The sequence below is a fragment of the Teleopsis dalmanni genome, chromosome 2, assembly GCF_002237135.1.
Source record: "Teleopsis dalmanni isolate 2A chromosome 2, ASM223713v2, whole genome shotgun sequence".
NCBI classification, from domain to species: Eukaryota; Metazoa; Arthropoda; class Insecta; order Diptera; family Diopsidae; genus Teleopsis; species Teleopsis dalmanni.
The window spans coordinates 24,069,529-24,094,029 of record NC_051847.1 but is presented as its reverse complement, the minus strand read 5'-3'; the positions used below and the strand labels follow the sequence as shown (position 1 = coordinate 24,094,029).

The following is a 24,501-nucleotide window of genomic DNA, read 5'->3' as shown; positions in this document are numbered from 1 at the left end:
ATCAGAACATAGAATATTTTAGTTTTTTTAAAATAGTTTTTAATTGAAACCCAAATTTATTTTAAAGATAAATTTAAATATAGTTTTTTCAACGACTAGTTTCAATACAAATATTTATAAATTAGAATATAATTCCATTAATATAAATACATTTACTTAAATTTTAAGGAATAGAAATCAATTTAAAATTTAACAATTAATTTTTTTTCTAATTCTACAAGTTTTAAATACATAAAAAAATTACACAATTATTAAACTTGAAAACTGGAATAATGTGTATTGATGTAATCTAGTAATGCGTCACAAAATGAGTAAACCAAATTCACTTCAGAACAACCAGTGTTATTAGTGTTTTATTTGAGATAATGGGTAAGAAACCCACACAAGGCATATCTTAAGAATCTTATGCCTTAGTTAATCATTGATGAAGATAGCTTATCAAATACTAGTAATAATATAAATTTATGATACTATGCAATTGTTTTATTATCTAAAATAGTAAAACTGACCTTGACACCTACGATAATTGAAAAAATAAATATTCAAAAAAAAAACGGACATCTTTTTTTTCATTCATTATGGTTTAAGTCCTGCTGTCCTTCATTAATGACATACAATGGATTATAAAGAGTTATTGATCGTTTAACAAATTAGTAATAACGATCTATATATCTATGCAATTTAAAGATAATATTTTATGTCTTTTTTAAAAGTATTTTGAATGGAAACAACTGTATACAGCGAATTTGCATATGTCTGAGCAATTATCTTCATTCATTGCGTTCCCATGGAAACATTGGCCTGTGTGGTTACAGTTGTACCTAACCAAGAGATTCTGTTTAAGCGCGAGTTTCGCACCTCCAAATCCGTTGTGTATGCTGCCGAAGCAGGTGGATTCGCTGTATATGTACGGGTACCATTTGGAGACTATCATTCCATCGGGTTTAGACTCATGTTTAATTTCCAGAAAATAGTTAAAGAAGAGAGCAAAGCCCTGGCGATGTGTTACAAAGAGAATGTCAGTTCTGTAAGCTTTGCACGTAGTGACAGGTTACTTTTAAATAGGTCGTTCCTAACCTGGAAAACAAACGCCTTTTGCAGCTGCTCATTATGACTACCAACGCTACGTTGTGGACTGTGTTTAGCTTCATTACTCTTAGTTCGACCTTACCGGCAAGGGAGGCCCTACCAGTAGCATGCTACCGCCGGCATCGCTCGAAGATTCTACGTAATTACAGGGCCTCTTCACCACGTCAAGGTGAAAGTCCCCGAGAACTTATTAGTGCACCTATTAGTGTCTCATTGAGAATATGAGGTGATTTAAATGTCTAATTGTCTTAAATGTCTAATTCATTTATTAGTGCACCTAGGTCTTTATATCTACAAATTAATAATCAATATAGCAATGATTTTAAATTTATAAACACAAAAACTAATACAATAAATAATACAGTTTAAAAATTTATATCAAAAAAATCTAAAACATTACAAATACAAAGTACTCAATTCAGTTGTGAAACCTAAAAGCTTAGACCGTTAGGATCGGAATTGACGGGTGCATTTTTTCATATTTGTTTTCATCATTTGTAATTTTAATAATTTTAATGTTTTAATTCTGTTTTATTTGCAGACAAAATTAGTGGTGTTAAAAATTTGATATATATAATAGCAGATTAGTTGAAAATAGTTCAAAATGCTTTATGACCTATATTGTTATATAACAAATTTGCCACGACTTCATCTTCTGGCTTCGTCTGTGATTTTCTATTTCTTGTACTACCTATTGCAGGCAGTTAAGGTGAGTTCAATAATTTTTTAATATAATATTTTCTACAATATATTATTTAATTCTTTTCATATAACTACAGCGTCCAATAGTTGCCTGCTCAGATGGTCCGTTCAAAAAGTTTTTGTTGAAAAATATTCCTGCACTGGAAATGAAGTTCTGGCCTACATTTTGGTGTGTGGAGAGTCGAGCCCAAACGGTTTTAGCTAGCTTCTTACGTGCTCAAGTTATACCTCATATTAATTATCGAAGGTTAGTTTATATATATATATATATACAATATATATAAAACGTATTTAAAATTTTTTTATTATCGTAATAGAGAAATTTTAACACTCAAAGATGGTGGTGAAGTTGCACTGGATTGGTTAGAGGAGAATTGTGCTGAAGGAGCACCTTGTATCATTATTTTACCCGGTTTAACAGGCGAATCTCAGGCCGAATATATTAAATGTTTGGTTTGGTCGGCAAATAATGAAGGAATGCGTGTTGTAGTTTTCAATAATCGTGGACTAGGAGGTATTGAACTGAAGACTCCACGTCTATACTGCGCAGCGAACTGTGAAGATTTATCTGAGGTAGTGAAACATGTCAGAAACACTGTGCCACATTGTAAATTGGGTGCAACAGGAATATCAATGGGTGGCTTGATTTTAGGTAGAAATACTTTTTAAAGAGCTTTGAGCAATTTTTTATAGAATACACAATCTTATTTTTTTTAATTGCAAATTTTAGGCAACTATCTTGCACGTAGCAGTGAAGAAGCTCGCACATACTTACAAGCTGCTAAAATTATATCAGTGCCTTGGGATGTTCACAAAGGTATTTTTATATATATTTTCTAATAGTTTACTCTAATACTTTTAATTAAACTCACACAAAAAATATTAAAATCTATCCTTATATATAATAATATATTTTTACAGGGAATGCGAGTATCGAGAAACCAATTTTAAACAGCCTTTTAGGACGTCATTTAGCTGGTAGCTTATGTCGTACCCTTCGCAAATGTGAAATATATAAAAAGACTGACATCGATATGGATCGCATTCTATCGGTAAGCAAACCTATTAAACTTTCATTGTTATTGTTTGTTTTACATATAATCAACTGATTTTATTCATCTACCAACTTCAACTGACTGTTTTCACTTAAAAATTCTGAGATCAATTTACCGATAACCAAACAGAAAGACATCTTCAGATCAAATTATTCGCCGAGATGGTCATGAGGTTATATAGTTATAGAGTCTTAGATTATTTTCTTAATATTGCATATATTTACAAGAGTAAGAAGTTTATAGAAAATGTATATAATTCATTTATTTTTATTTAAACAAAGAATTCAAAGTATAATAATTTATAATATAACTTGTTATATAGTATGAGAATATATAGGCAGAGATCATATAATTTGAGTTTAGAAATTAATTAAAATTCTTATCAGTACATAAGGCGGTTTTCGTTCGATCGAAAAAACTGTGGAACATTAGTTAGTTATTAATCAGACACTCTTTGGTTGTAACACATATATATAAGCTACATAATACTGGAAGAAACTGAGTTTTAAAGAAACTTAGTGGTAAAATTTTTGCTATAAAGCACATTCTATCTTCCTGTGCAGAGAATTCTAAGTGCTGTCTCTTAAGGACCAGTGCTTTGTGCTTCTAAAATAAAGGCATTTTTAAAATACCGAGGCTTGTTATATATTTTTGATGGTCATTTACTTAGTCACAAACTATATATAATGGTACGCTTGAGTTAATAACTTTCATTCTTTCGTTAAAAAAAAAAAATTATTTTTAAGAGGAATTGGCATGAATAGAATGATTATAATATTGTTGACTATTAAATAATTTTTATAAATTTAATTTCAGTGTAAAACGATTAAAGAATTTGATGCAGAATTTACCTCAAAGCAATTTGGTTATGCTCACGTGGATGATTATTATGATGATGCAACATTGATAAATAAGTTGGACAAAATATCAGTGCCTTTATTATGTTTAAGTGCAGCCGATGATCCATTTCAACCACTAGAAGGTAAATTCATGAAGTTTTAGCTTAATAGTTTCTAAAAATTATTTCACTTTTGCAGCCATTCCAATTAAAGCAGCTGAAAAATGTTCACATGTTGCTATTGTTGTTACTGCTCGAGGTGGTCACATTGGATTTCTTGAAGGTATGTGGCCATCTACCAAAGATCAGTATATGGGGCGTCTATTCGCTGAATTCTTCAAGAAAACTCTTTTCGACAAGGACGGTGAATTTGAGAGTACTACCAAAGAACTTCAGAAGATATATGAAGAATATGAAGTACTTACAAGCTCAACTGAGAGTTTAAATGCATCTATGCCAGTAAATTTTTCAGAAAATAGTTAATGGAAAAATGTTTAAAAATTAAATTAAGCCTTAAGTATTTATAATACTTAAAGTATTTTGAATGAAATGCAATTTAACTATATAATGCTGCTGATATCACAATTCAAGCTTTAATTTGGTTAGTAAAATTATTTAGAATAAATTAGATTTAATTATTGTTAACATGCCATTGGTACTTTGAAATAAAAAATAACTATGCAATAAATTGTGCATATATTTTCTTAACAATTTTATATAAATATGTTATAAGGTTGGAGAAATCAGTTTAATTTAGATCTGTAGTTTAAATAATTCAATAATAAACAATATTTAATACTGAGCAGGCATGCTAATTTAATAAATGAATGCTTAGAATATCAATATAAATAATATGCAATAAATGTGATATATGTATATCAATAATAATTTTTTTAAGTCAGCAAAGTTAATATATATATATTAAGCCTATTTTCATACTAAACTTCGCGAGTTTATAAAGCTTTTTGTATTGGAAATTATAAGAGCTTTTTAATCATTTTCTTGAGGAATGTGTTTAGATACATTCTCTAATCTCAAAAATTATATACAAATTACAACGAACAATTTGAATAATTAAAAAGTATTTTGCGGATATTTAAATCGTTTTAATATAACTTTTTTTTACTCGTATATGATTATTTTATAATTGAGATAATCAAATATGTTGTAAATAGTTACAATATCATTTCGCTAATAAGCTAAATTTTGTTTAAACAGCTTATAAATACGTATGTTCTATAATAAATAATGATATTTAAAAAAAAATCGCAGAATTAATTAAATTAATTTTGTTTATTGTTAAAAATTTTAAACGAAACACATTATAACTTTAATTATATAGGTTAATCGATATATAAAAATATTTACATCTTTATATTATTTCAACAGATAAAAGTATAAAACGAAAATAAATATATTTATATAATTGGCAACATAAATCTTTTTTAATATTATTATTTTATATATCGTTAATATTTATATTTTGATAACAATTCCATTATATCCTCAAATTGGTTTATATAAAAGCGTAGTTACATACTTCTTACGATAACGATGTGTAGCACTGAGTACCATAACACCATCCTTGATAGATAAGGCATATAAATGGTTTAACATGACATGGTTAGGTTCTGGCAATAATGTTGGTTCACACTGAAATAAATAAAATGTTAGTATTTTTTATTAAAAACTTTTAAAACGTTTAAGTATTACAGATAACGGTGTATCCTTATTTAAGATGACTTGCAGTAAATGTGGAGGTAAAACGGGTGGCCCGGACACCTTCTCCCATGGTTTAGCTTGGGGTACTTCTTGTGAATATTCTTTTTCTGCATAATTAGGCACATTTTCACTATCTTTAGCTAAAGCCTGAAAGACTTCAAAGTCCGACTGACGTACTGACACTAAATTTGCTTTTTCACCTTCATCATTCTCCACGCTTTTCTGTAAAAATAAAATATTTAAATTGTTATAATATATTATTTAACTTTTTCAATATTTTAAATAATTAAATATAGAGTAGAGTAATAAAATTTGTTTTATTTAAATATTACAAAATAATAAAATTTCATTACATTGTCAAAATTTGAATAATAAAATATAAATAACAGTTGAACATGTGCTATTTTATGTAGTTTAAAAATCTTTAGAGATTTTCTAACGCAAATGATTAATATTAGACGTGCAAATTTTATAGAAAAGATATGTTTTTAAATTTTCAGAATTAAAACATATTCTATATTTCTCTTACTATTAGAAAGGACAGTGAACAAATAGACAGTGGTTCTTTTGTGTTGCCTATGAAAAAAGTTTCCTAAGTTATATAAAACAAATAAAGCTAACAATATACATTGGTACAAGGCTCCACCCGTGTTATTATTCTCTGAAAAATTGTTGAAACAAAAAAGGATTTAAACCACTGAAAGTGTTAAGAGTGTAAAGCAAGATTATGAAGAGGGATAGATAGAAATGCTGAATTGGATCTAAGCGAAAAAATCTTGTCACCCTAGTAGTGTGAAGCCATAAATCAATAGAGTTCAAATTGTTTATGTACATTTTGACATAAAATGAAGTTGGAATATAGATTGGAGACAAAAGTAATTATGTGTGAGAAGTAACTGTTTTGTACTTGGCTATATCATATCAAGCTCTCAGTTATGTTAGGACATATCTTGCAGCTCAAACAGACCTCAAACTGGTAAGTATTTTTGTTGTTGGTCCATGTGAGGTTTTAGGATTATAAACACCTTTGTGTCTATAAACCTTTGGTGTCTGTTCATGACTCTAAAAACAATTTAAATTCTTTGTTTCCAAGTAAGAATGTAGTCTGATATGTGAGTTTTATTACGAAATTTTGAGTTCTATAAAAAAAGTAAAGTAATTGTTCTTCTCAAGCTTGTTAGCTGTTTTGTTACAGTTGAATTTTTCGATGACTAATACTTGTCAGTCGTACTCAAGTATAACTCTATTCGTATTAACCTCATGTATCAGATATTCGTTAGATCGAACCAATTAAGATCTAAACTTTTAAAGTTTGAATTTTATAGTTGCCTGATAATCTGAATATGAATTTGTCTATAGCACAAAATTCAGATCGAACCAATTAGGATCTAAACTTTTAAGATTCGAATGTTATAGCTGCCTGATAATCTGAATATGTATTTGTCTATAGCATAAAATTCTGTGACTTACGTTAACCATCAAAAATGGTAGAAAACTTTCCCGTTGATTACTACTATTTGCCCTTGAGTCTTGGTCATTTAAGTTTTAGTTTCATTATTGAATTGAATACATTCATAAACCAAACTTTTACAATTGTATTGATATAGCTTTGTACTTATTAATATGATAAGGTAAATATTTAATCTATTTATGTATTTTTTATGTAACAATTAAATCATTAAAACTGTACACTTTTTGTTTGATATTTACGAAGTTAATTAAACTGTCATTTAGAGCTCAATTTTTTTATACATTTATATACACAAATGTTTATACCTATATATAAATAGTTGTTTGATCTCTTATGAAATATCAAGAGCATTCTGTTAAGCCATTGAATATATTCAGAGATAAACAAAATATTGATATTTTTCCACTAACGAATATTTATTTACATTTATATTTATATTACTTCTCTCTCTTTTTATTTGTTTAAATATTGATGCCTTTAAGGCAATTTATTATTTACATTACAGATATACATACATGTATAAGTTTGAATTTATTATTTTGCTGTTGAAAGTATTAAATAAATTAAATCAATTAGCACATAAACAAAATTCCATTGATATTTTACTCTCCAGAAAAATAAGTTACACAACGCTTTTCTCAATTTCAAAACAAAATATTTAAAAGTTGAAAAATATGAACGAAATCTTAATAATTAATTAAGAACTTATTGATTCTTTATTTTTTATAATAAAATACGTATATTATATTACTTACCAATTTTGGATCATGCTTCCACTCGCCATCAACACAAAATTTATATTGATGGTCACCTTCCGGTAAATCAATAATAGTAACGAAATTTCCATGACTTCGAACCATTGGTATTGGTTTCCACTTGGAGAACGTGCCTGATATCATAACATTTTTTCCGCCACCATCCCAACGTAAAACTGTTGGCAAAGCTGGATTCTTTAGCGCTTGTTCATCGTTTAAATTTTCTTCTTTTTCATCATCTTTGGTTTCTTTTGCCTCTATAGCGGACATATTACTTATCGATGTTGTACCTTCTGAGACAGTATTAGAACGCTTGCGCGTTGTAGGTGCGAATTCGTTAAAAGTATCAGCTGCACTGTTACCTACTGGTTTTGTATAATACGGTTGATTTTCATCGTCTTCTTGCGAAGAACCAACTTGTAACACTGAACGTGGTGTATCGATTTTGTTGTCGAAAGCAAAAGCTTGACTGCCGGTACCACCCCCTGTAACTACACCTTGTGGTACACCGCTATTTGATGAGATGGAGTCTCTTGCGTTTAACTCACGAAAGGGTGAATTCGGTGTAGAGTCGATTGACTTGTGACGTTCTCTGTGCATACTTGCGTTTGCATTACCCATTATAATTTGTTTATTTTTTTATTAATTAACTATTTAGTTTGTTATTTCATGTATGGTTTGGACGCTTAGTTGGAAGTTTTTTTTTTATATTTTTTTGGCACAGTCAATGTTGTTAAACGTTTTGTAATCACAAAGTATTATTTTTCTTTGTCCTTCATATATTTCGTATAATGTGAAAATAGTATATATGGATTTAATTCAATTCCTATTGTAGTTATTGTATTTTGATATGAATTATAAAACGTTATTTTTTTATAAAATTTGTGCAAACAAAATATAGAGTATCAAAATATATAATTATTTTTTTTCACGGAAATGTTTAGCACTACCAATCAGCAATATTTCCATCCTTTAGTGTGGCCATGATATTTCAAAATACACACAAATTGTGTAATACACAATATTAGATATCTCTTGAGAGAATAGTTTAATAATTTTTATATTGCGTGTAAATATTATTTAAAAATTTGTTAATTTTTTAAGTTCTAAAATAAAAACATTCAGATTAGGTATTTTATGATTAGAGGAAGAGCTCATTGAAACCTTGAAAATCATTCCACTTAGAACTAAGATGGAATAGTGCATGCAAATGTACTGAAGTGTTAAATAATGATATATTTTACAAATTTTTTAACACAGATTAAATTGAAACAGATATAAACCACACACGTGTTCAATATGAAAGACTTTTATTTACATTAAAAATATTTTAAGACTGACACTTTAAAATATTCAATACAAATTATTTTGAAACTTTAAAGCAAAGGTTTGAAACTATTTGCAACTATTGATATATATGTATATGCAAATGTTGAAAACACACAAATTTATTATTTTGTGTAATAACATAACTACTCCATAAAATTGTTTCTTTCAGAAGCTGGTAGTAACCCTATCTTGTTTGTTGTCATATTTGTTTTCATTTAATTTTCTTATCTCTCTCATTTATACTTAAATGAGTTACCATGTTTTTAAAAAAATCAACATAATATTTACAAATCCATATATAATTATATCAAATTCGTGTACATAATATAATAGCCTTAATTTCTTTTCAGAAAACATTTGAAACAAAAAACAATGCTCTTAAAATCTTCAGAGTTAGATTTTTTCTTGCAAAAATTTTTACGTCTTCAAAGAGTGAATGCTCTTTGGAAATATGTTGCAAAATTCTAGTCATTCGTTAAAATTATATGAGCAAAAATAATAACATATTGCAATATATCAAAACAGTAAGATAAAAAATGCTTACTTCTGTTTTATCATTTATTTTAATTTTTTTATTTAAATTAATGAATTTTTAGTGTTTAAAATTTTTTTTATTTCATGTTGTACACAACACAATAAAACATATGTCAAAAATTATTATTTGATATATATTAAAAGTGATACAAATTTGTTTCAATTAGACTTAATGTTGTTTTTTTACAACTTTGAGAGAAAAACTTATGGTTAATAATACGTTAAAACACAATAATACAAAAAAGAAATTGATTAAAAATATATTCAGTAAAATTTTATTCGTACTATACCCAAATTATAACCATATCTTATATATAAATTTCATTACAATTTTAGAAATTTTTATAAACTAAATTTAAATAATAATTTTTAAAGTCTTTACATTAGTAATTTAAATATAATTAAATAATTTTTCTTAATCTTATTACAATTAGAATAAATTTCGATTGCTCCATACACATTTAAGAAATGTTACAAATCTAATATGTAATACCCTGTTTCCTTACATTATTTGACTTATTAAAAATTTGAATAAGTTGAATGTAACATCGTAATTTAATTAAGTTAAAGTAAATTATGTGTTCGGCACTTGAACATCACAAACAACAAGAATATTGTCGCACCAGATTAACATATAGACAAGGAAAAGAACTCAAAGCTGTTAAGGCAAGTGAAATTATTTTAAGAGGTTTAGATATATACAATCAAAAGGTGCATATATATAAGTAACAATAATTTTGTTTATTTTTCTACTTTTAGGTATATACTGTAGCAAATGAATCTTCACATTTATTAATATTTGGTGTACCAAAAGTAAATTTGCAAAATGAAGTAAAAACTTTGTCAGAACGCTACGGTACCATAGAGTTTTGCAAATGTGTCACAAAAGAAATGTGTGAAAAAAGTACATAAAAACAAATATATAATATTCAACAAATAAATTATATAGTATACACTTCTTTGCAGTTGTATTAGAACAATTTACAGATGTTTTTCATGTGAAGTACAATCATATTGAGAGGGCACGGCGTGCGAAACGATTTATAGATCGATTGGAGTTTTACGGTGGAATTTTGCATGTATCCTATGCGCCAGAACTGGAAACAGCATTGGAAACCAGACTAAAGTTACAAAAACGAATTCATGAAATTAACCATCGATTGAAAAAAAACCAGCAAAACTCTCAAAACCTTTGAAACGATAAGTTTTTTAAAAAATCGTGTACAGTTTAATTAATAGTTTTATCAAATAAGTTGCAAATGTTTCAAAATCTTTTTTTCTTTACATTTTAAACTAAATTATATGTTTGTATTTAAAAAATTGTCAGCTATAATTCTTTCCTAAATGCAAAAGGAACTATTTTGTTTTTCGAAAGTTGTGATACATTGTAAGAAATGGTAATCTTTTCTGCCACACTTCGTGTCCAAAGTAAGCATAAAATCTATAGATAAATTTATTTTAATTTTGCAAAATATTATTACATATCTTAACTTACAGTCCAAATAATGCACCACCTAAATGTGCAGCATGGTCAAAGAATTTCCAACCCATCACGCAACCAATTAAATCTATACTCATTATGACTTTAATTGCCTTGAAGCAAAAATAATCACAATTAATGTGAAATTTCATTAATTTTATATGATACTTACGGAACTTGCAGAGAAAACTAATGTGGGTAAGAATAATATGCTCAGCTTGGTATCTGGATATTGTGTACACACATACGCTAATATAGCCATTATTGCGCCTGACTAAAAGTTTAAAAAATGATTGTAGCGTCTTATTAATATTTAACGAAATAAATCCCTTACCGCTCCTATTGATAGACCAGCTTGGGATCTGGCAGCCTTGTATACTATGCTAGCTAAACTGGCGATTACACCTCCACTCAAGTACACAGCTAAAAACTGTTCCTTACCAAGTGAAAGCACTGCAGCGTTGGAAAAACTGTGTAGTACATACATATTAGCAAAAATATGCACAGTAGAATAGTGACTAAACGTAGATAAAAACATTGGCCAACAAACAACCTCTGCAATGTATAAATTAAATTATAATGATCATTAAATTATATATATTTATTTATTTACTTCCAACTGGATTCGAACAGAAATATGTTGTCATTACTTGCCGAAATCGCGGAACACGCCACAAACCAAATACTAACAAGTTAAACGCGAATATTGGTGCAAAAACCTGTTCACCGGGACCTAATTGATGCCATAATTGTTTTAGATCAGTTTTCAGGTTATTCCAATAGTTATTTGCCACATTCGGTCTACGTTGCATCCAGTTCAGTTTCGATTGTCTTGCTTTTTCTATCATCATGTTACGTGTGTTTTCATATTCCAGAATTGTAGCACCCATGAATGTACCAATGCTAAACTTTTCAAAATAAAAACATTACACCATTGAATTAAAGAGTAAGTTAACTGTAGTCTTACTGCGCCTGTAAATACAAGTGCTTTGAAAACATTTCCGGGTGGTATAGGACCATATGTAACCAATTCTTGAAGTGAGCCTGTGTCGAGTTTTGCGGGTTTTTGTAAATTTAAATTCGTTCTAAAAGTGCGATTGACTAAAAAATGGTTTTGTGATGGAGGTACAAGTTTTGATTTAGCATGATGCAATGAATTCCAATTTGGTATAAAGTGCCTGCAAGTATAAAGATATAGAACAGAAACAGAGTTAATATTATTTATTACGTTATCCTGCGCTGACAATTCGATAAAACAGCTTTTTGAAGCCACATTTTGAAATATAAATGAAATAGACTACAAATATAATTTAAGTTTTAATTTTAATTATTTGGCAATAATTTTGCATTATTTTGAACAGCTGATTTTTTGTGTATTTTTTCAAAACGAACAAACTTTTTTCTTTTATTTGACATTCGGCATCGATACGTCAAAATTTTTATGGATTCCGTTTTAAATGAAAATTACACGTAAATGTTTTGGAAACAATAAAGAAGCATCAACAAAATTAGTAAACTTGTTGATTTTCAGAATATGTGTATTATAATTTTTAGATAAAATCATTTATTTATTTAAACACTTATTTAAAAGTTACTGCGATCGAATTTTTTATTTTAATTGATGCTAGAGTTGACGAATTAATTTGTGTGGTTATATTAAGAAGCTGACTACTCCAAAAAGACTCGGAAACTTAAAACTAGTGGAAATGCGTAGGCAAAGGTAAAATTCATTAATACAAAACATGAAATACTTTTATAAATTAAATTATATCCAAAGAAGGATACAACAAACGACAGAGGTTGATGATTTTAACATAAAACCTAGTACATACCAAGTTTTTGATGATGCGGACATCAACAATGAAATGGATAGTTTTTTGCAAATGGAACGACTGTCAGGAGCGAAACCTCGATTTGAAAACACAATTGAAGCCAAAGTACAACCAGGAGATACATTGCAAGCATTAGCATTGAGGTTTCATTGTAAAGTAAGATTGTGAATTTTATGACTCTGTAAATAAAATATATGAAACTAAATTTTTTTAGGTGGCAGATATAAAAAGACTCAATAAAATTGATAAGGAAAATGAGATTTTTGCAAGAAAAGTTGTTAAAATTCCTGTGAATGAACATTCGATATTATTGGAAACATTACCCACTATACACAAAAGCGGTAATAGCAGTCCAAAGCAAACAGTTCCAGTTAATGATGAGTTTACGACAAAAAATATATGTAATCCTTTAGAAGATGCTCAAAAAACGTTAGGGGAAAAATTGCTAGTTGCGTCGGTTAATGCAGCTGGGATTAGATCAAATATTAATAATAATGGTGAGTAATTTTTTAGCATTTTTTCAAAAATTTATTTAAATTTAATAATGGTATGTTTATAATAGTTTTGTTACTGTATTAATATATATCACTTTATCTTTGAAAACTAAAGTGATAGATAGTTATATATACATTTATGTATATGTTTTTTAAAGTAGATAATACAGCAGATAATATAAAATATTGTTGCGTTGTCTGTTATTTCTCTTTTTTTATAAAGATCATATTTCAAAGTAATATCGAAAAATTGTCACGTTCAAGCTTTATTAACATTAATATAGTTTCTTGCTTACAGTGCTTATGTATGAATATTTTTTTTAGTTGTGCTCTATATTTTTTAGGAATTTATCAAATAAATTCGACGATATAAAACTCCTAAATAACATATTAAATGTTGTTAAATAAGCACATGGAAGAATATTTCGGGGTCAGTAATAAGGGAAAGAATATACAAATATACTTTAAAAAGTACTCTAATACAGTTTAAAAATTAATTTAATTTTTAAAATTAATTAGAGTACTTTTAATTAATTTTTAAAATTTCAATTATTGTATTTTATTAATGTAGTTTTAAAATCATTTGTTTGTTATATAGATATTTGAAATATTACGTATTCTAAAAATTAATTCAGAAATATTTTTCATTTTAGAATGTTTTATATAAATGCTTAAATTATAATATTTTACAGTATGTTTACACTATTGCAATTAACTTGACAAATGTGCAGCAGCAGGTGCCATTTTTCACATAGGCCGTGTGAGAGTTCGAGTAAATTGATGTTAATTTGAGGGAAATAGTAAATTATTTCAGTGTGGCAGCGAATGTTGGTATTTACCAGAATTTCGAGTAGGGTATATTAGATAAAAATTAGGTAAATTAGGGGTTACCATTTTTAAAATTTGAGATGTTTAATAAATAAATAAATTGTATAACTTTCAACCAAAAATAATAAATGCAATAAATAAATAAATAAATATTTACATAAGTGCAGTGCATAAAATTCCTAGGAAATTTCAATTTACTTTACCTCAATTTACTCGAATTCGCACACGGTCATAATATCTATACAAAACTTTGTGAATGAAGTTAGTTAATTTTAAGTGTAAATGTTATAGCTTTCTTATGATTTTTGTATATCATGTTAAACTTATGCTAAATTCGGTTATTCTTGTTTGTTTTAGAATATATTAACTTTTATTTCAAAAGTTTTATGTTGTGTATCCCTACACGTGATTCGGCAAATTTGCTTTTGCCGAAACACGACTGAAAAATTAAAACAAAAATAAATTATGCTAAATTGTTTAAGTGTCAAATGTGTGCCAAATAATTTGTATGAAACATTGAACATTGCAGAGTATCTATTTGTTAATTTGTTAAATTAAAACTGTCGAATCAATTGTGACTAGTTTTTATAAATGTAATTTTTTAGGCAGATCTTGTCATAAAATATGAGCTTCACAACGTTACTGTAAAAGTTACTATAAAAGTTTAAGCGAGTTCTGTTTTAAACACATAACATTTGCAATATATATTACAATATTTTTACACTTTCAACATTTTAAATTTTTATCATTTTAGCACAAGTTTAGCATTCGAAATAAAAATCGTGAAGACGCTTAATAATACGTATTTATATTTAAAAATTTATTAATATTGTAAATATTAGTTTTACGTGCATACATTTTAAACGTTGATATTAAGGTTATTACAAAATAAGCGAAATTTTATTAGAATTTAAATTATACAATTGATTATATCAAAACTTTTTTAAATACCAACAAAAAAATATTTTATAATTTGGTTTTTGCATTGCACTGCAATGGCTTCGTTTAAATTAGGTTTAAGTGTAGTGTAATAACATCCCTGTACATTGTTCCGTCATATTTTACATTTGACATTTGACGTTGGTATTTCTCTTCTGAGTTGGGCAACTGACATAGCATAATTTAGCAAACTGTTTAGTCATTGATATCTGAATTTTTGTTAATTTTAAATTATTAAATAAAAGCTGCAAAAATAAATAAAAATGCCGGATTACCTGGGAGATGATCAACGTAAAGTTAAACACGAAGAAAAAGAAGAAAAGGAAATAAAATCTCTTGATGAGGGTGATATAGAACTACTTAAAACTTACGGACAAAATCAGTACCACAAGCCAATTAAGACGATCGAAGAAGATATACAGAAGGCTGTAAAGCAAGTAAATGAACTAACTGGTATTAAAGAAAGTGATACAGGGCTTGCGCCGCCTGCTTTGTGGGATTTAGCAGCCGATAAACAAATTTTGCAAAATGAACAACCTTTGCAAGTTGCGCGTTGCACGAAAATTATTAACGCTGATTCCGATGATCCCAAATACATAATAAATGTGAAACAATTTGCAAAATTTGTTGTTGATTTGGCAGATTCAGTAGCACCAACAGATATTGAGGAAGGTATGCGTGTCGGTGTTGATCGTAATAAGTACCAAATACATATTCCGTTACCTCCCAAGATTGATCCGACAGTAACTATGATGCAAGTTGAAGATAAACCTGATGTTACATATAGTGATGTTGGTGGTTGTAAGGAACAAATCGAAAAACTCCGTGAAGTTGTAGAGACACCATTATTGCATCCTGAAAAATTCGTTAACCTTGGTATTGAACCACCAAAGGGAGTTTTACTATTTGGACCACCGGGAACAGGGAAAACACTTTGTGCTCGTGCTGTTGCTAATCGTACAGACGCTTGCTTTATACGTGTTATTGGTTCGGAGCTTGTTCAAAAGTATGTTGGTGAAGGTGCACGTATGGTGCGTGAACTTTTCGAAATGGCACGTTCGAAAAAGGCTTGTCTAATTTTCTTTGACGAAATTGATGCTATTGGTGGAGCACGTTTCGACGATGGCGCTGGAGGCGATAATGAAGTTCAGCGTACTATGTTAGAACTTATAAATCAGTTGGATGGTTTCGATCCGCGCGGTAATATTAAAGTGCTTATGGCTACCAATAGACCCGACACACTTGATCCTGCTTTGATGCGTCCTGGTCGTTTAGATCGTAAGGTGGAATTCGGCTTGCCAGATTTGGAGGGGCGTTCACACATATTTAAGATTCATGCTCGTTCGATGTCCGTTGAGCGTGATATACGTTTCGAGCTATTGGCGCGTCTCTGTCCAAACTCTACTGGAGCTGAAATCCGTTCAGTTTGTACTGAAGCAGGCATGTTTGCTATTCGTGCACGTCGTAAGGTTGCAACAGAAAAAGACTTTTTGGAAGCTGTTAATAAAGTTATTAAGAGTTATGCTAAATTCAGCGCCACGCCACGTTATATGACTTACAATTAACTTTTATGATTAGTTTAGTTTGATGCTATATCAAAATTTAAAAACAAACATTTTTCGATTAAACTTATATTGAATAATAAATAACTTATTTTGTAATGATAAAATAAAGTTCAGTATATTACACATAATAAAAACATAAAAACATAATGTTTTTGTAATTCAATTTATAAATTTTTAAACTATTTTAAAATTAAATTATTTTAGATACTCTTCCACGTTCTACAGATAATAATGAAGCTACAGCGCCTTTGATAGACGGGTTTTTGGATGATGAATACATTCCGCGCTTAAGACCGATTCGTGGACCATCGCTAAGAACTATCGATTGGTCTGGATCTGATTGTGATATGTCATGGGTGTGTCTTTTTGTGGTCATATTAGCTTTATGTTTTGTGATTCCACTGATATATGTGATTTACATAGCCGAGCATACACATCATCATAATGTGACGTCTTCACATTAATTGCCAATAATGAATTTTTATAATCGACAAATAAAATACTTCTTAAAATTGTGTAATCAATTTGCACCATTATATTTTGTATATTATTTTTAAATATATATCTAATATATATATATATATATAAATTAGAATTAAAATATACATCACTGCTATAGTGCCTTTATCTTACTCCAACAAAAAAAAAAATATAACTTAAGTTTTCCGGTTTTTATTCGTATTGACATATTGTATCGCTTGGTGAACTGCTAAGATTAGTTTTAAGTTAAATATTGTATCGAAATCCATCTGGTTTTACACTTTTAGTTTCTGAATTAAATAAAATATTATAATAATAAAATATATAGCTCTTCCAAAATGACATGTAAATAAAATACATATATATTTTTTTTATATATACTATTTATTTAATTATAATATAACTTATATGCATGTTAAAATAAATATATAATAAAGGCACATAGTTTTTATAAAGGTTTCTATCTTCTTCATGTGGATAAATCGTGTTGTTGTTGTGATAATAAATGGGTATATATATATAGCAGATAACATAAAGGAAATTACATGGGTCAAGATATGTTTGGGTTAAGAAACTATGAAATGGAAAGGGATTGTTTGGGAACAAGCGCGTATTAAAGGTGGGTGTACAACTGATGCAAACATCATTGTTAGTTTACTGTAATTATAATAATGAATACTAAATTACGAAGTATGAAATTGGTATATTTACTTAATAACGAAATAATACACAGGTTCAAGGTATATATAGTGTGAACAGTACTCCGATCAAACAGTTTACAAAGACTACCACTGCATTATTGCTGTTGTCGTTAGGAATGGTATATATAATGCGTAGCTATTAAACAAATGATAGATGGCTGCAGGAAAAAGTAATTGAGGAGTCCGGTTGCACTGCGCAAGGATGAGCACTTAAAGAACACTGAGTTTTGTTAACGACAAGCCAACATATATTTTTCTTATAAACAATAAAATCGTATGTAAATAACTTTTGCTCAGTACTCATTGCTTACGTCTTCTTGTTAGGTCTTGTTATCAGCGTTGGTAGAAAGGCAAGTATATAGAAACATTTTTTTTAGCGCTTACATTTGCATATTTGGTGGTTATTATTGTTGATTTTACTAACACTTTTAGCTTACTTTGTGTTCAGTGCAAGCGCTTATCGATGCTGATGTCAACCGCTCTTTATGCTATCATTCTTATAAAAGTATGAGCACGCAATTAGAATTCCTATCTCTAAATAGGTGGAGGATTCCGAGTATCAATTTTCACGAAAAGAAGATTAAAAATTTGCAGGTTCCCGTTACTTACCGACCTGACAGATCTGTCACACTATAAAATTGGGGACTTAGCGAAGTTCAAAGACTTATGAGGTTGGTTTACTTTCATTTGAGTATGAGAGTCGTGCATTTCAGTGTTGTTTGTACTTTCTTTCTAGGTCTTTCTGTTCTACGTATGAACAGAAAGACTCCGTAGAGTCTCAACGGCCTAATATTTGAGCTCAAGTGGGCTTTGTCTTATAAAGCCGTCATTCCAACCTTATCTAATATAGGTAATTACTACTCAATCTACTCAAATGTGTTTATATTAAAATATTAGTACTATTAGCACCATTCAGTTATTATTAAAATATATCGTTATTTCTTCTAATAAAATAATCAATCCAGTATTATTAATTTAAAATTAATATTTTACTTACCCACATTAATTAAATCACAAAGAGAAAATTTTTTAAAATTTTTAATTTTTATTTTTAACTAAGTTTTGAGTACATTTTTTCCAATTTGTTGCGCTTCAAAATATAAAAAACCAGAAAATATAGACCAATTAAAATAGTTACTATAAATAAAGTTATGATAGCGTAATAAATGCACAAGTCCATCAAATGTAAATGCCTTGTAGAGATTCCTATGCCTTTTGTTTTAATTACATCGGCACCATTGTACCGGAGCACATAATCAATCCAGAACATGCTGGTCTCCAATGCACCCAACGGTCGATTGCGAAAGGTGGTGGACACTTTTCGAATTGTTATTTGATAATCAGCATTGTTTTGTAGGTTTTCTAATCCCCAAGTAAGTGAATTTTCGGTGAGGTTTGAGTTAATAATTTTAAGACCGACTTCTAGACGCTCTGCTAATTCCACATTATGGAACTCATTTCGAAATATTGGTATGCCCAGCATAGGTACATGCCGTATAATGCCTTCCTGTAAACTAAGTAAATCGCCATTCATAATAAATACTTTCACGTGTGGATGCGCAAGTATGTCTGTCTGCGGAACGGCATGCTGTATCAACATGTTTTTGGGCATATTTTCGATTTTTTCTACATCGTGGCAAGTCCATATGATGTGCCCTTTAAACTTACCCAGCACATTGAACAACGTCTGCAGTTTCTCTTTTGGTATTTCAGCACAAAATTGTTCGTTTCCTAAATTCATGTAAATGGCACCGGAACGTGATTCATCCAAAAAGCGTTTGATGTGCCATGGCAGTTCACGTGGGGGTCGAATGTGCAGACCACCTGCTGCAATTATGTTGGGTAGCATTGGGCGTGGAGTTTGCAGTGGTGGGTAGTTGTTAAGCAGCAAAACATCAAGTTTATTGTATAACTCAATTATGGTGGGCATATCATCTTTACAAAAGAAACAAAATATTAGTCAATTGATATAAAATACATTTTCTTATTTTTTTTTGTTATAAAATTTAATTTTGGTTACTTTACCTTTCAAATTAGTAAAATGTTTTTTTATCAATTCTTGCTGTGGACTAATGTTATTTTTGCTGAAGAGATTTTTCCGACTAAGACAGCTTCTTGTATTGCTTAAACGTTGCCAGTATCCAATATTCTTCTCATACGTTTCAAAATCAATAGGTGAACATGCCACAGGCATTACATATTCCAGTACGTGCTGCATGTAATTCTCGAAGTTTGAACTAACAATACCGACTACGGGTTTATTATATGCATACGCAAAGGCTAGTAGTGAATCTGTGTAAAATAGGTCCACAACGATAACATCATAATCAAAATCTGCTTTCGTAGCGCTATGTAATTTTTGTAGAGCTGTGTGAGAGAGAAAATAATCGGTAGCTGCAGCGCCAACGAAACCCAGATCCTTTTGTATTTTATCTTCTGACAGTTGACTAAGTTCTTGTAAGCTTTTAACACCAGCTTTAGCTTGTACTGTGGATATTGCAGATAGGTTACACATCAGTAAATATTCGTTTCTTTAATATGACTTACATTTTTGCCAAAAAGGATATTCAGGTCCCACAAAAATTTCAGTTAAGTTCTCTCTGCTTTCATTTAATTGATGGCTGCTGTAAATTGTTACCTTAATTAAAGGTATAAGCATATTTAAGGTATCTCATCACAGTTGTCATTATAATACGGGTATTGGTTACTTACAGTGTGTTGCCTCTTAACCAATTCTAACATTACCGTTTGCATAACAGAGAAGTGACTTTCACTAGGATGAGCAAACAGACCCAGAATTTTTGCGCCCATAATCGTTGGCAGACATAGAAGTAATGGGATCAATTGAAGGAGTACTTTACAGTTTTTATTCTAAGAAAACAATACGATGGTTTTATTAATATTTGTAATTAATATGTAAGTAACAAAAGCGATCATCAACGGACGACATATCTTTTAAACTAAATATATATGTAGTTGGGGCACACACTACACAAATCCATCAGCGAATTGCACATGCCACTCTAGAATACAATCTGCAAGGAAGAAGAAATCGCGGTCGACTGAATAATACATGGAGTAGGACAATCAACAGAGAATCGGGCAAATCTTTCAGTGAACTAAGAGCTATAGCGCGTGATAGAATTAGTTGGAAATCTTTTATTCTTACACTACGTTCTTGAATTTTTATTTTTGATCATGTCATATATAATAATAATGTCAGTAACAGCATCCTTGATAACAAGGAAAGTATCACCAATAGGTGTTTCTATGCGCTTTGTATGCAATTGAAAAATCGGGATCTTATTGAAGGTGTCTTACGTGGCCAACATAAACATAAAAATAATTGAATTACTTATAGGTGCTACTATGGACTTAGTGTTTAATTTAGAAATCGAAAGCTCATTTGACGAATAAAAAAACTATTTGACTAGCTGAGGATACTTTACACGGTCGTAGACATATATACGATTTTAATAATTATTTAAACAAGAAAAGAACTGAATAACCAACAGGTTCTGGTATGAACTTAGTCGGTAATTAAAAAGTTGAAGTCTCTTTAGGTGAACAAAAATAACCGTTTGACTAGCGGAGGATACTTCATATGGTCAAGACCCGCATACGTTTGTAATGAGTAGTTCCACAAATGAGTAGGTAAGTAATGTAAGGAATATAATGATTTTAGTCCCTCAAAAATATTAAAAATATAATTTTTTCTTTACTGCGAATGAATATTTCCTAGTATTTTCATATATATGTATATATATATATATATTTATATGTATATATATGCATAGAGTATACATTGTACATTAACAAGACATTAACTCATTGAAGTATGAAACAAATAGACAGAAGTCACTGAGAATTGTACACATCATGCGTAAAAAGAATCTTATCTGTTTCAAAAAAATATCATGTTTTAATGGTTTTTGTTTCTAAATTTGAAAATTTCTCACCATTTTTAATATTTTAAATACAGTAATGCACACATAAGATTTAAAATTTCACAGTTCGTAATGCCTCATATACGAATGGCTATTCTTCAATGAATTCCAAACGCTTGCATTCCATATGTTTTTTAATGATAAATGCAATTAAATTTTCTATTCTACAGATAACCAGGCACATACACAATTCATAAAAATTATTTTTATTTTAATTTCAATAAAACAAAGCACTTCATCGCTTTGCTGCCGGAGAACTAAACTGGCTGAATATGAATATTTAGTTTTGGACTCCAGAACTCATGAGTCTTGAGATCAATTTTCTTATTCATGTGAGAGATTTCTGTTTCTGCTTGAGTATCAGTAGCGCACTTAGATGGATTTTTTCAAATTCCTGAGTATTCTAATTATTAAAAAATACGGTACTGCATATGGCAATGGATTCGCTCTCTTGCGGTTACTCCACACACAAGCGATTTTGATGTGTTCACATAGTAAGTAAACTAAATGCCGGCACTTGTCCGTATTTAATTCATACTCGCATTTCGTATTATCACATATGGATCTGATCTCATAAAGTATTACACACACAATTGAGATCCATAGTTTGTTTTCTTTTTTGCTGGATGCGAAATGATGTCGTTAGCAAAAATACAATCAAGTGATGTGATCATATGAGCAGAAGTTTTGAGACATTTAAACAAAAAAATGCTTTGTAAACAAAGTCAAATACCCGTAACTTCCGAACTAAATTTCTATTTCTAGAATATATGTAAGAAAAATTATGTCCTTATAAATATATGTATATTGTATAAAATAACTTCTTAAAAAAGAATTGTCATTGTTTCTACTAAATATTTATGTTATAATATTGTAGATATAAATATGTTGTACATTATCTATGAAGAATAAGGTAAAATTAAATATCTAGAGCTACCTTATATGAATGTCTCTTGCTTACTGAATTGGTCATCAGGATCAGTTTTCAGGTTTCAGCTTGCCGTGGTATTCCATTGCAGCTGTCTACGTGGTTTACACCCCTTTCCAGTCACGTACACTTATTGCGGTTAGAGCTTCCTTAAATTGATCAGTTCATTGGAGACATGGTCTTTAATTATGTCTCTATCTCCTACTGCCGCTTTAAACGGTTTTTTCACTGTAGAATTTTAATCCGTTTTCACGATATGACAAAACCAGTGAAATCAATAGAAGGTAATTCGCTGAATAATATAAATGTTGTGATGAAGCTTTTACAGGTCCTAGTTCATCCGAATGTAGAATAAATAATTGCTTGGCTGGGTATTAAGTTGGCTATTTCTTGGTTTTGATATTTATGTTTAAGATCAAAGTAAACACATACATTGTTCGTATATATTTCCGCTTGAAAGATGGTCGCTTTTAGATCTAGAGATTTCGAGGATTTCATCGATAGTCTAAAGATTTAAGTTTCAGTTCCCGTATTAGTAAGATTTCATTGTACTAGATTATTATTTATTTTCATTCAAATTAATACTGTGCTTATCTGATATCTTATAGATTTACGTTCTATAAACTTCTGTCATAATAGGTGTGTGTATTATCATATTTATTGGACCTTTACTGATTACAAACAAAAAGGGCGGGTAAATTACACAAATTTCATATTGAATAAGTTTAATATTAAACTGTTTTCTCGAGTTTGTTTGAAATAATATTTTATTGTAATATATTTAAACTTTTCTTGCCTTATTATTTGTTCAGTGATTAAAATAAATTATAAAATTTGTAGTTCATTCCATTGTACAATTGAGTTTCCCCTGGTGGTCAAATTTTTTAATTTAATACTAATAAGAATTGTTTGAGTGGTTGTTGTACTTGCTAAGCTTTAGTGGCATTTATATTCGAACAAATATCGTTTTAATATCAAGTGAAAGACCGTAATAGCAACGACCGTATTGCAAAGACCGTAATATTAAATAGACACTGAAATTCGCCCGAATACTATGAGAATAAGAAGGTTGCCTATTCAATAGGACCATCTTTTCTTGTTTCTGTTTTCGTTTGAAGTCCTTTGAAATATATAAATTTTTATAAGCTTTTAGAGAATATTAACGATATTAATTTTTTCCATTAACCCAGGTTATGGCGCACATATTCACCTTTTGTTCTACTGAATACAATCGCTTTACTACCGTTTCAAGAATGTCTTATTAGCTTGGTTTGAGTGGAATTGAGAACATCGAATTTTGATCTGCTTTATCGTAGATCTCTAAGCCAAAAAACAGTCTATAAATAGAGTTTCGATTATTAAGACTTTCATGCATACAAGTAATAGTGTGCAGTTTTGCAGTACTTAACGCTGTTGTCTTTTTAATACAAAGAGACGGAGAGGTAAGTCCTAATATTAATTCCTGTACAATAGCGGGTCAGGTACGCTATTTATATTTTTCCTTTCAAAAGTATAAACGCTTTTGAAATCTTTGTCAATTATGATAGCACATTGGTCGCCTTGTTCTTTCAAGCAAGTCATTCATACGTTACATTGGAACAGAGTATTGAGTATACTAGAATTTAGGCACCAGGTTCTACTAAGGAAAGTTATTTTTATACATTGGTTATTTTTTAAATTTATTTTGCTTTTGTCTGTACTTAAATAAAATTGAATACAATATATCTAAATAATAAAAATATATTGTATATTTATGTTATATTAATATTACTTGAAAATTATTTCATAAATAAACTTTAATCCATAATCGTA

The 24,501-nt window shown here is 29.3% G+C and overlaps 7 protein-coding genes across 10 annotated transcripts; 4 read left to right on the top strand and 3 right to left on the bottom strand.

Annotated features, from left to right (window-relative positions):
• The first annotated feature begins 1,465 nt into the window (after window positions 1–1,465).
• LOC119678397 (phospholipase ABHD3) lies at window positions 1,466–4,323 on the top strand. Its single transcript, XM_038090205.1, has 8 exons — window positions 1,466–1,555; window positions 1,631–1,798; window positions 1,869–2,038; window positions 2,109–2,443; window positions 2,522–2,608; window positions 2,713–2,843; window positions 3,663–3,828; window positions 3,884–4,323. Exons 2-8 carry the CDS (start codon window positions 1,694–1,696, stop codon window positions 4,165–4,167), a joined length of 1,278 nt encoding a protein of 425 aa, XP_037946133.1. The 5' UTR covers window positions 1,466–1,555; window positions 1,631–1,693; the 3' UTR covers window positions 4,168–4,323.
• A 792-nt stretch (window positions 4,324–5,115) lies between these two features.
• Window positions 5,116–8,604, bottom strand: LOC119678395 (5'-AMP-activated protein kinase subunit beta-1-like). Its single transcript, XM_038090204.1, has 3 exons — window positions 7,633–8,604; window positions 5,398–5,628; window positions 5,116–5,337 (listed from the first exon to the last, which is right to left on the bottom strand). Exons 1-3 carry the CDS (start codon window positions 8,251–8,253, stop codon window positions 5,191–5,193), a joined length of 999 nt encoding a protein of 332 aa, XP_037946132.1. The 5' UTR covers window positions 8,254–8,604; the 3' UTR covers window positions 5,116–5,190.
• A 1,335-nt stretch (window positions 8,605–9,939) lies between these two features.
• LOC119682098 (RNA-binding protein 48) lies at window positions 9,940–10,749 on the top strand. Its single transcript, XM_038095451.1, has 3 exons — window positions 9,940–10,161; window positions 10,255–10,399; window positions 10,462–10,749. Exons 1-3 carry the CDS (start codon window positions 10,072–10,074, stop codon window positions 10,689–10,691), a joined length of 465 nt encoding a protein of 154 aa, XP_037951379.1. The 5' UTR covers window positions 9,940–10,071; the 3' UTR covers window positions 10,692–10,749.
• A 13-nt stretch (window positions 10,750–10,762) lies between these two features.
• Window positions 10,763–12,323, bottom strand: LOC119682097 (presenilins-associated rhomboid-like protein, mitochondrial). 2 transcript variants are annotated; one of them, XM_038095447.1, is made up of 7 exons: window positions 12,204–12,323; window positions 11,943–12,153; window positions 11,589–11,883; window positions 11,310–11,530; window positions 11,148–11,249; window positions 10,991–11,088; window positions 10,763–10,936 (listed from the first exon to the last, which is right to left on the bottom strand). In XM_038095447.1, exons 1-7 carry the CDS (start codon window positions 12,248–12,250, stop codon window positions 10,852–10,854), a joined length of 1,059 nt encoding a protein of 352 aa, XP_037951375.1. In that variant the 5' UTR covers window positions 12,251–12,323; the 3' UTR covers window positions 10,763–10,851. The 2 variants fall into 2 exon arrangements, with proteins under 2 accessions (XP_037951375.1, XP_037951378.1); XM_038095450.1 differs by lacking the exon at window positions 12,204–12,323 and having other exon boundaries at window positions 11,589–11,878; window positions 11,943–12,029.
• A 52-nt stretch (window positions 12,324–12,375) lies between these two features.
• Window positions 12,376–17,177, top strand: LOC119678743 (lysM and putative peptidoglycan-binding domain-containing protein 3). Of its 3 annotated transcripts, none has more exons than XM_038090756.1 (4): window positions 12,376–12,695; window positions 12,756–12,963; window positions 13,022–13,304; window positions 16,838–17,177. In XM_038090756.1, exons 1-4 carry the CDS (start codon window positions 12,682–12,684, stop codon window positions 17,095–17,097), a joined length of 765 nt encoding a protein of 254 aa, XP_037946684.1. In that variant the 5' UTR covers window positions 12,376–12,681; the 3' UTR covers window positions 17,098–17,177. The 3 variants fall into 3 exon arrangements, with proteins under 3 accessions (XP_037946684.1, XP_037946686.1, XP_037946683.1); XM_038090758.1 differs by having other exon boundaries at window positions 12,753–12,963; window positions 16,859–17,177; XM_038090755.1 differs by having other exon boundaries at window positions 12,753–12,963; window positions 16,838–17,176.
• LOC119678742 (26S proteasome regulatory subunit 7) lies at window positions 15,189–16,770 on the top strand. The gene has a single exon (XM_038090754.1). It carries the CDS (start codon window positions 15,332–15,334, stop codon window positions 16,631–16,633), a length of 1,302 nt encoding a protein of 433 aa, XP_037946682.1. The 5' UTR covers window positions 15,189–15,331; the 3' UTR covers window positions 16,634–16,770.
• Window positions 17,178–18,865: 1,688 nt separating the features above from the next.
• On the bottom strand, window positions 18,866–21,930 carry LOC119674140 (UDP-glycosyltransferase UGT4-like). Its single transcript, XM_038085265.1, has 5 exons — window positions 21,774–21,930; window positions 20,527–20,685; window positions 20,362–20,452; window positions 19,840–20,301; window positions 18,866–19,749 (listed from the first exon to the last, which is right to left on the bottom strand). Exons 1-5 carry the CDS (start codon window positions 21,774–21,776, stop codon window positions 18,866–18,868), a joined length of 1,599 nt encoding a protein of 532 aa, XP_037941193.1. The 5' UTR covers window positions 21,777–21,930.
• Window positions 21,931–24,501: the final 2,571 nt, after the last annotated feature.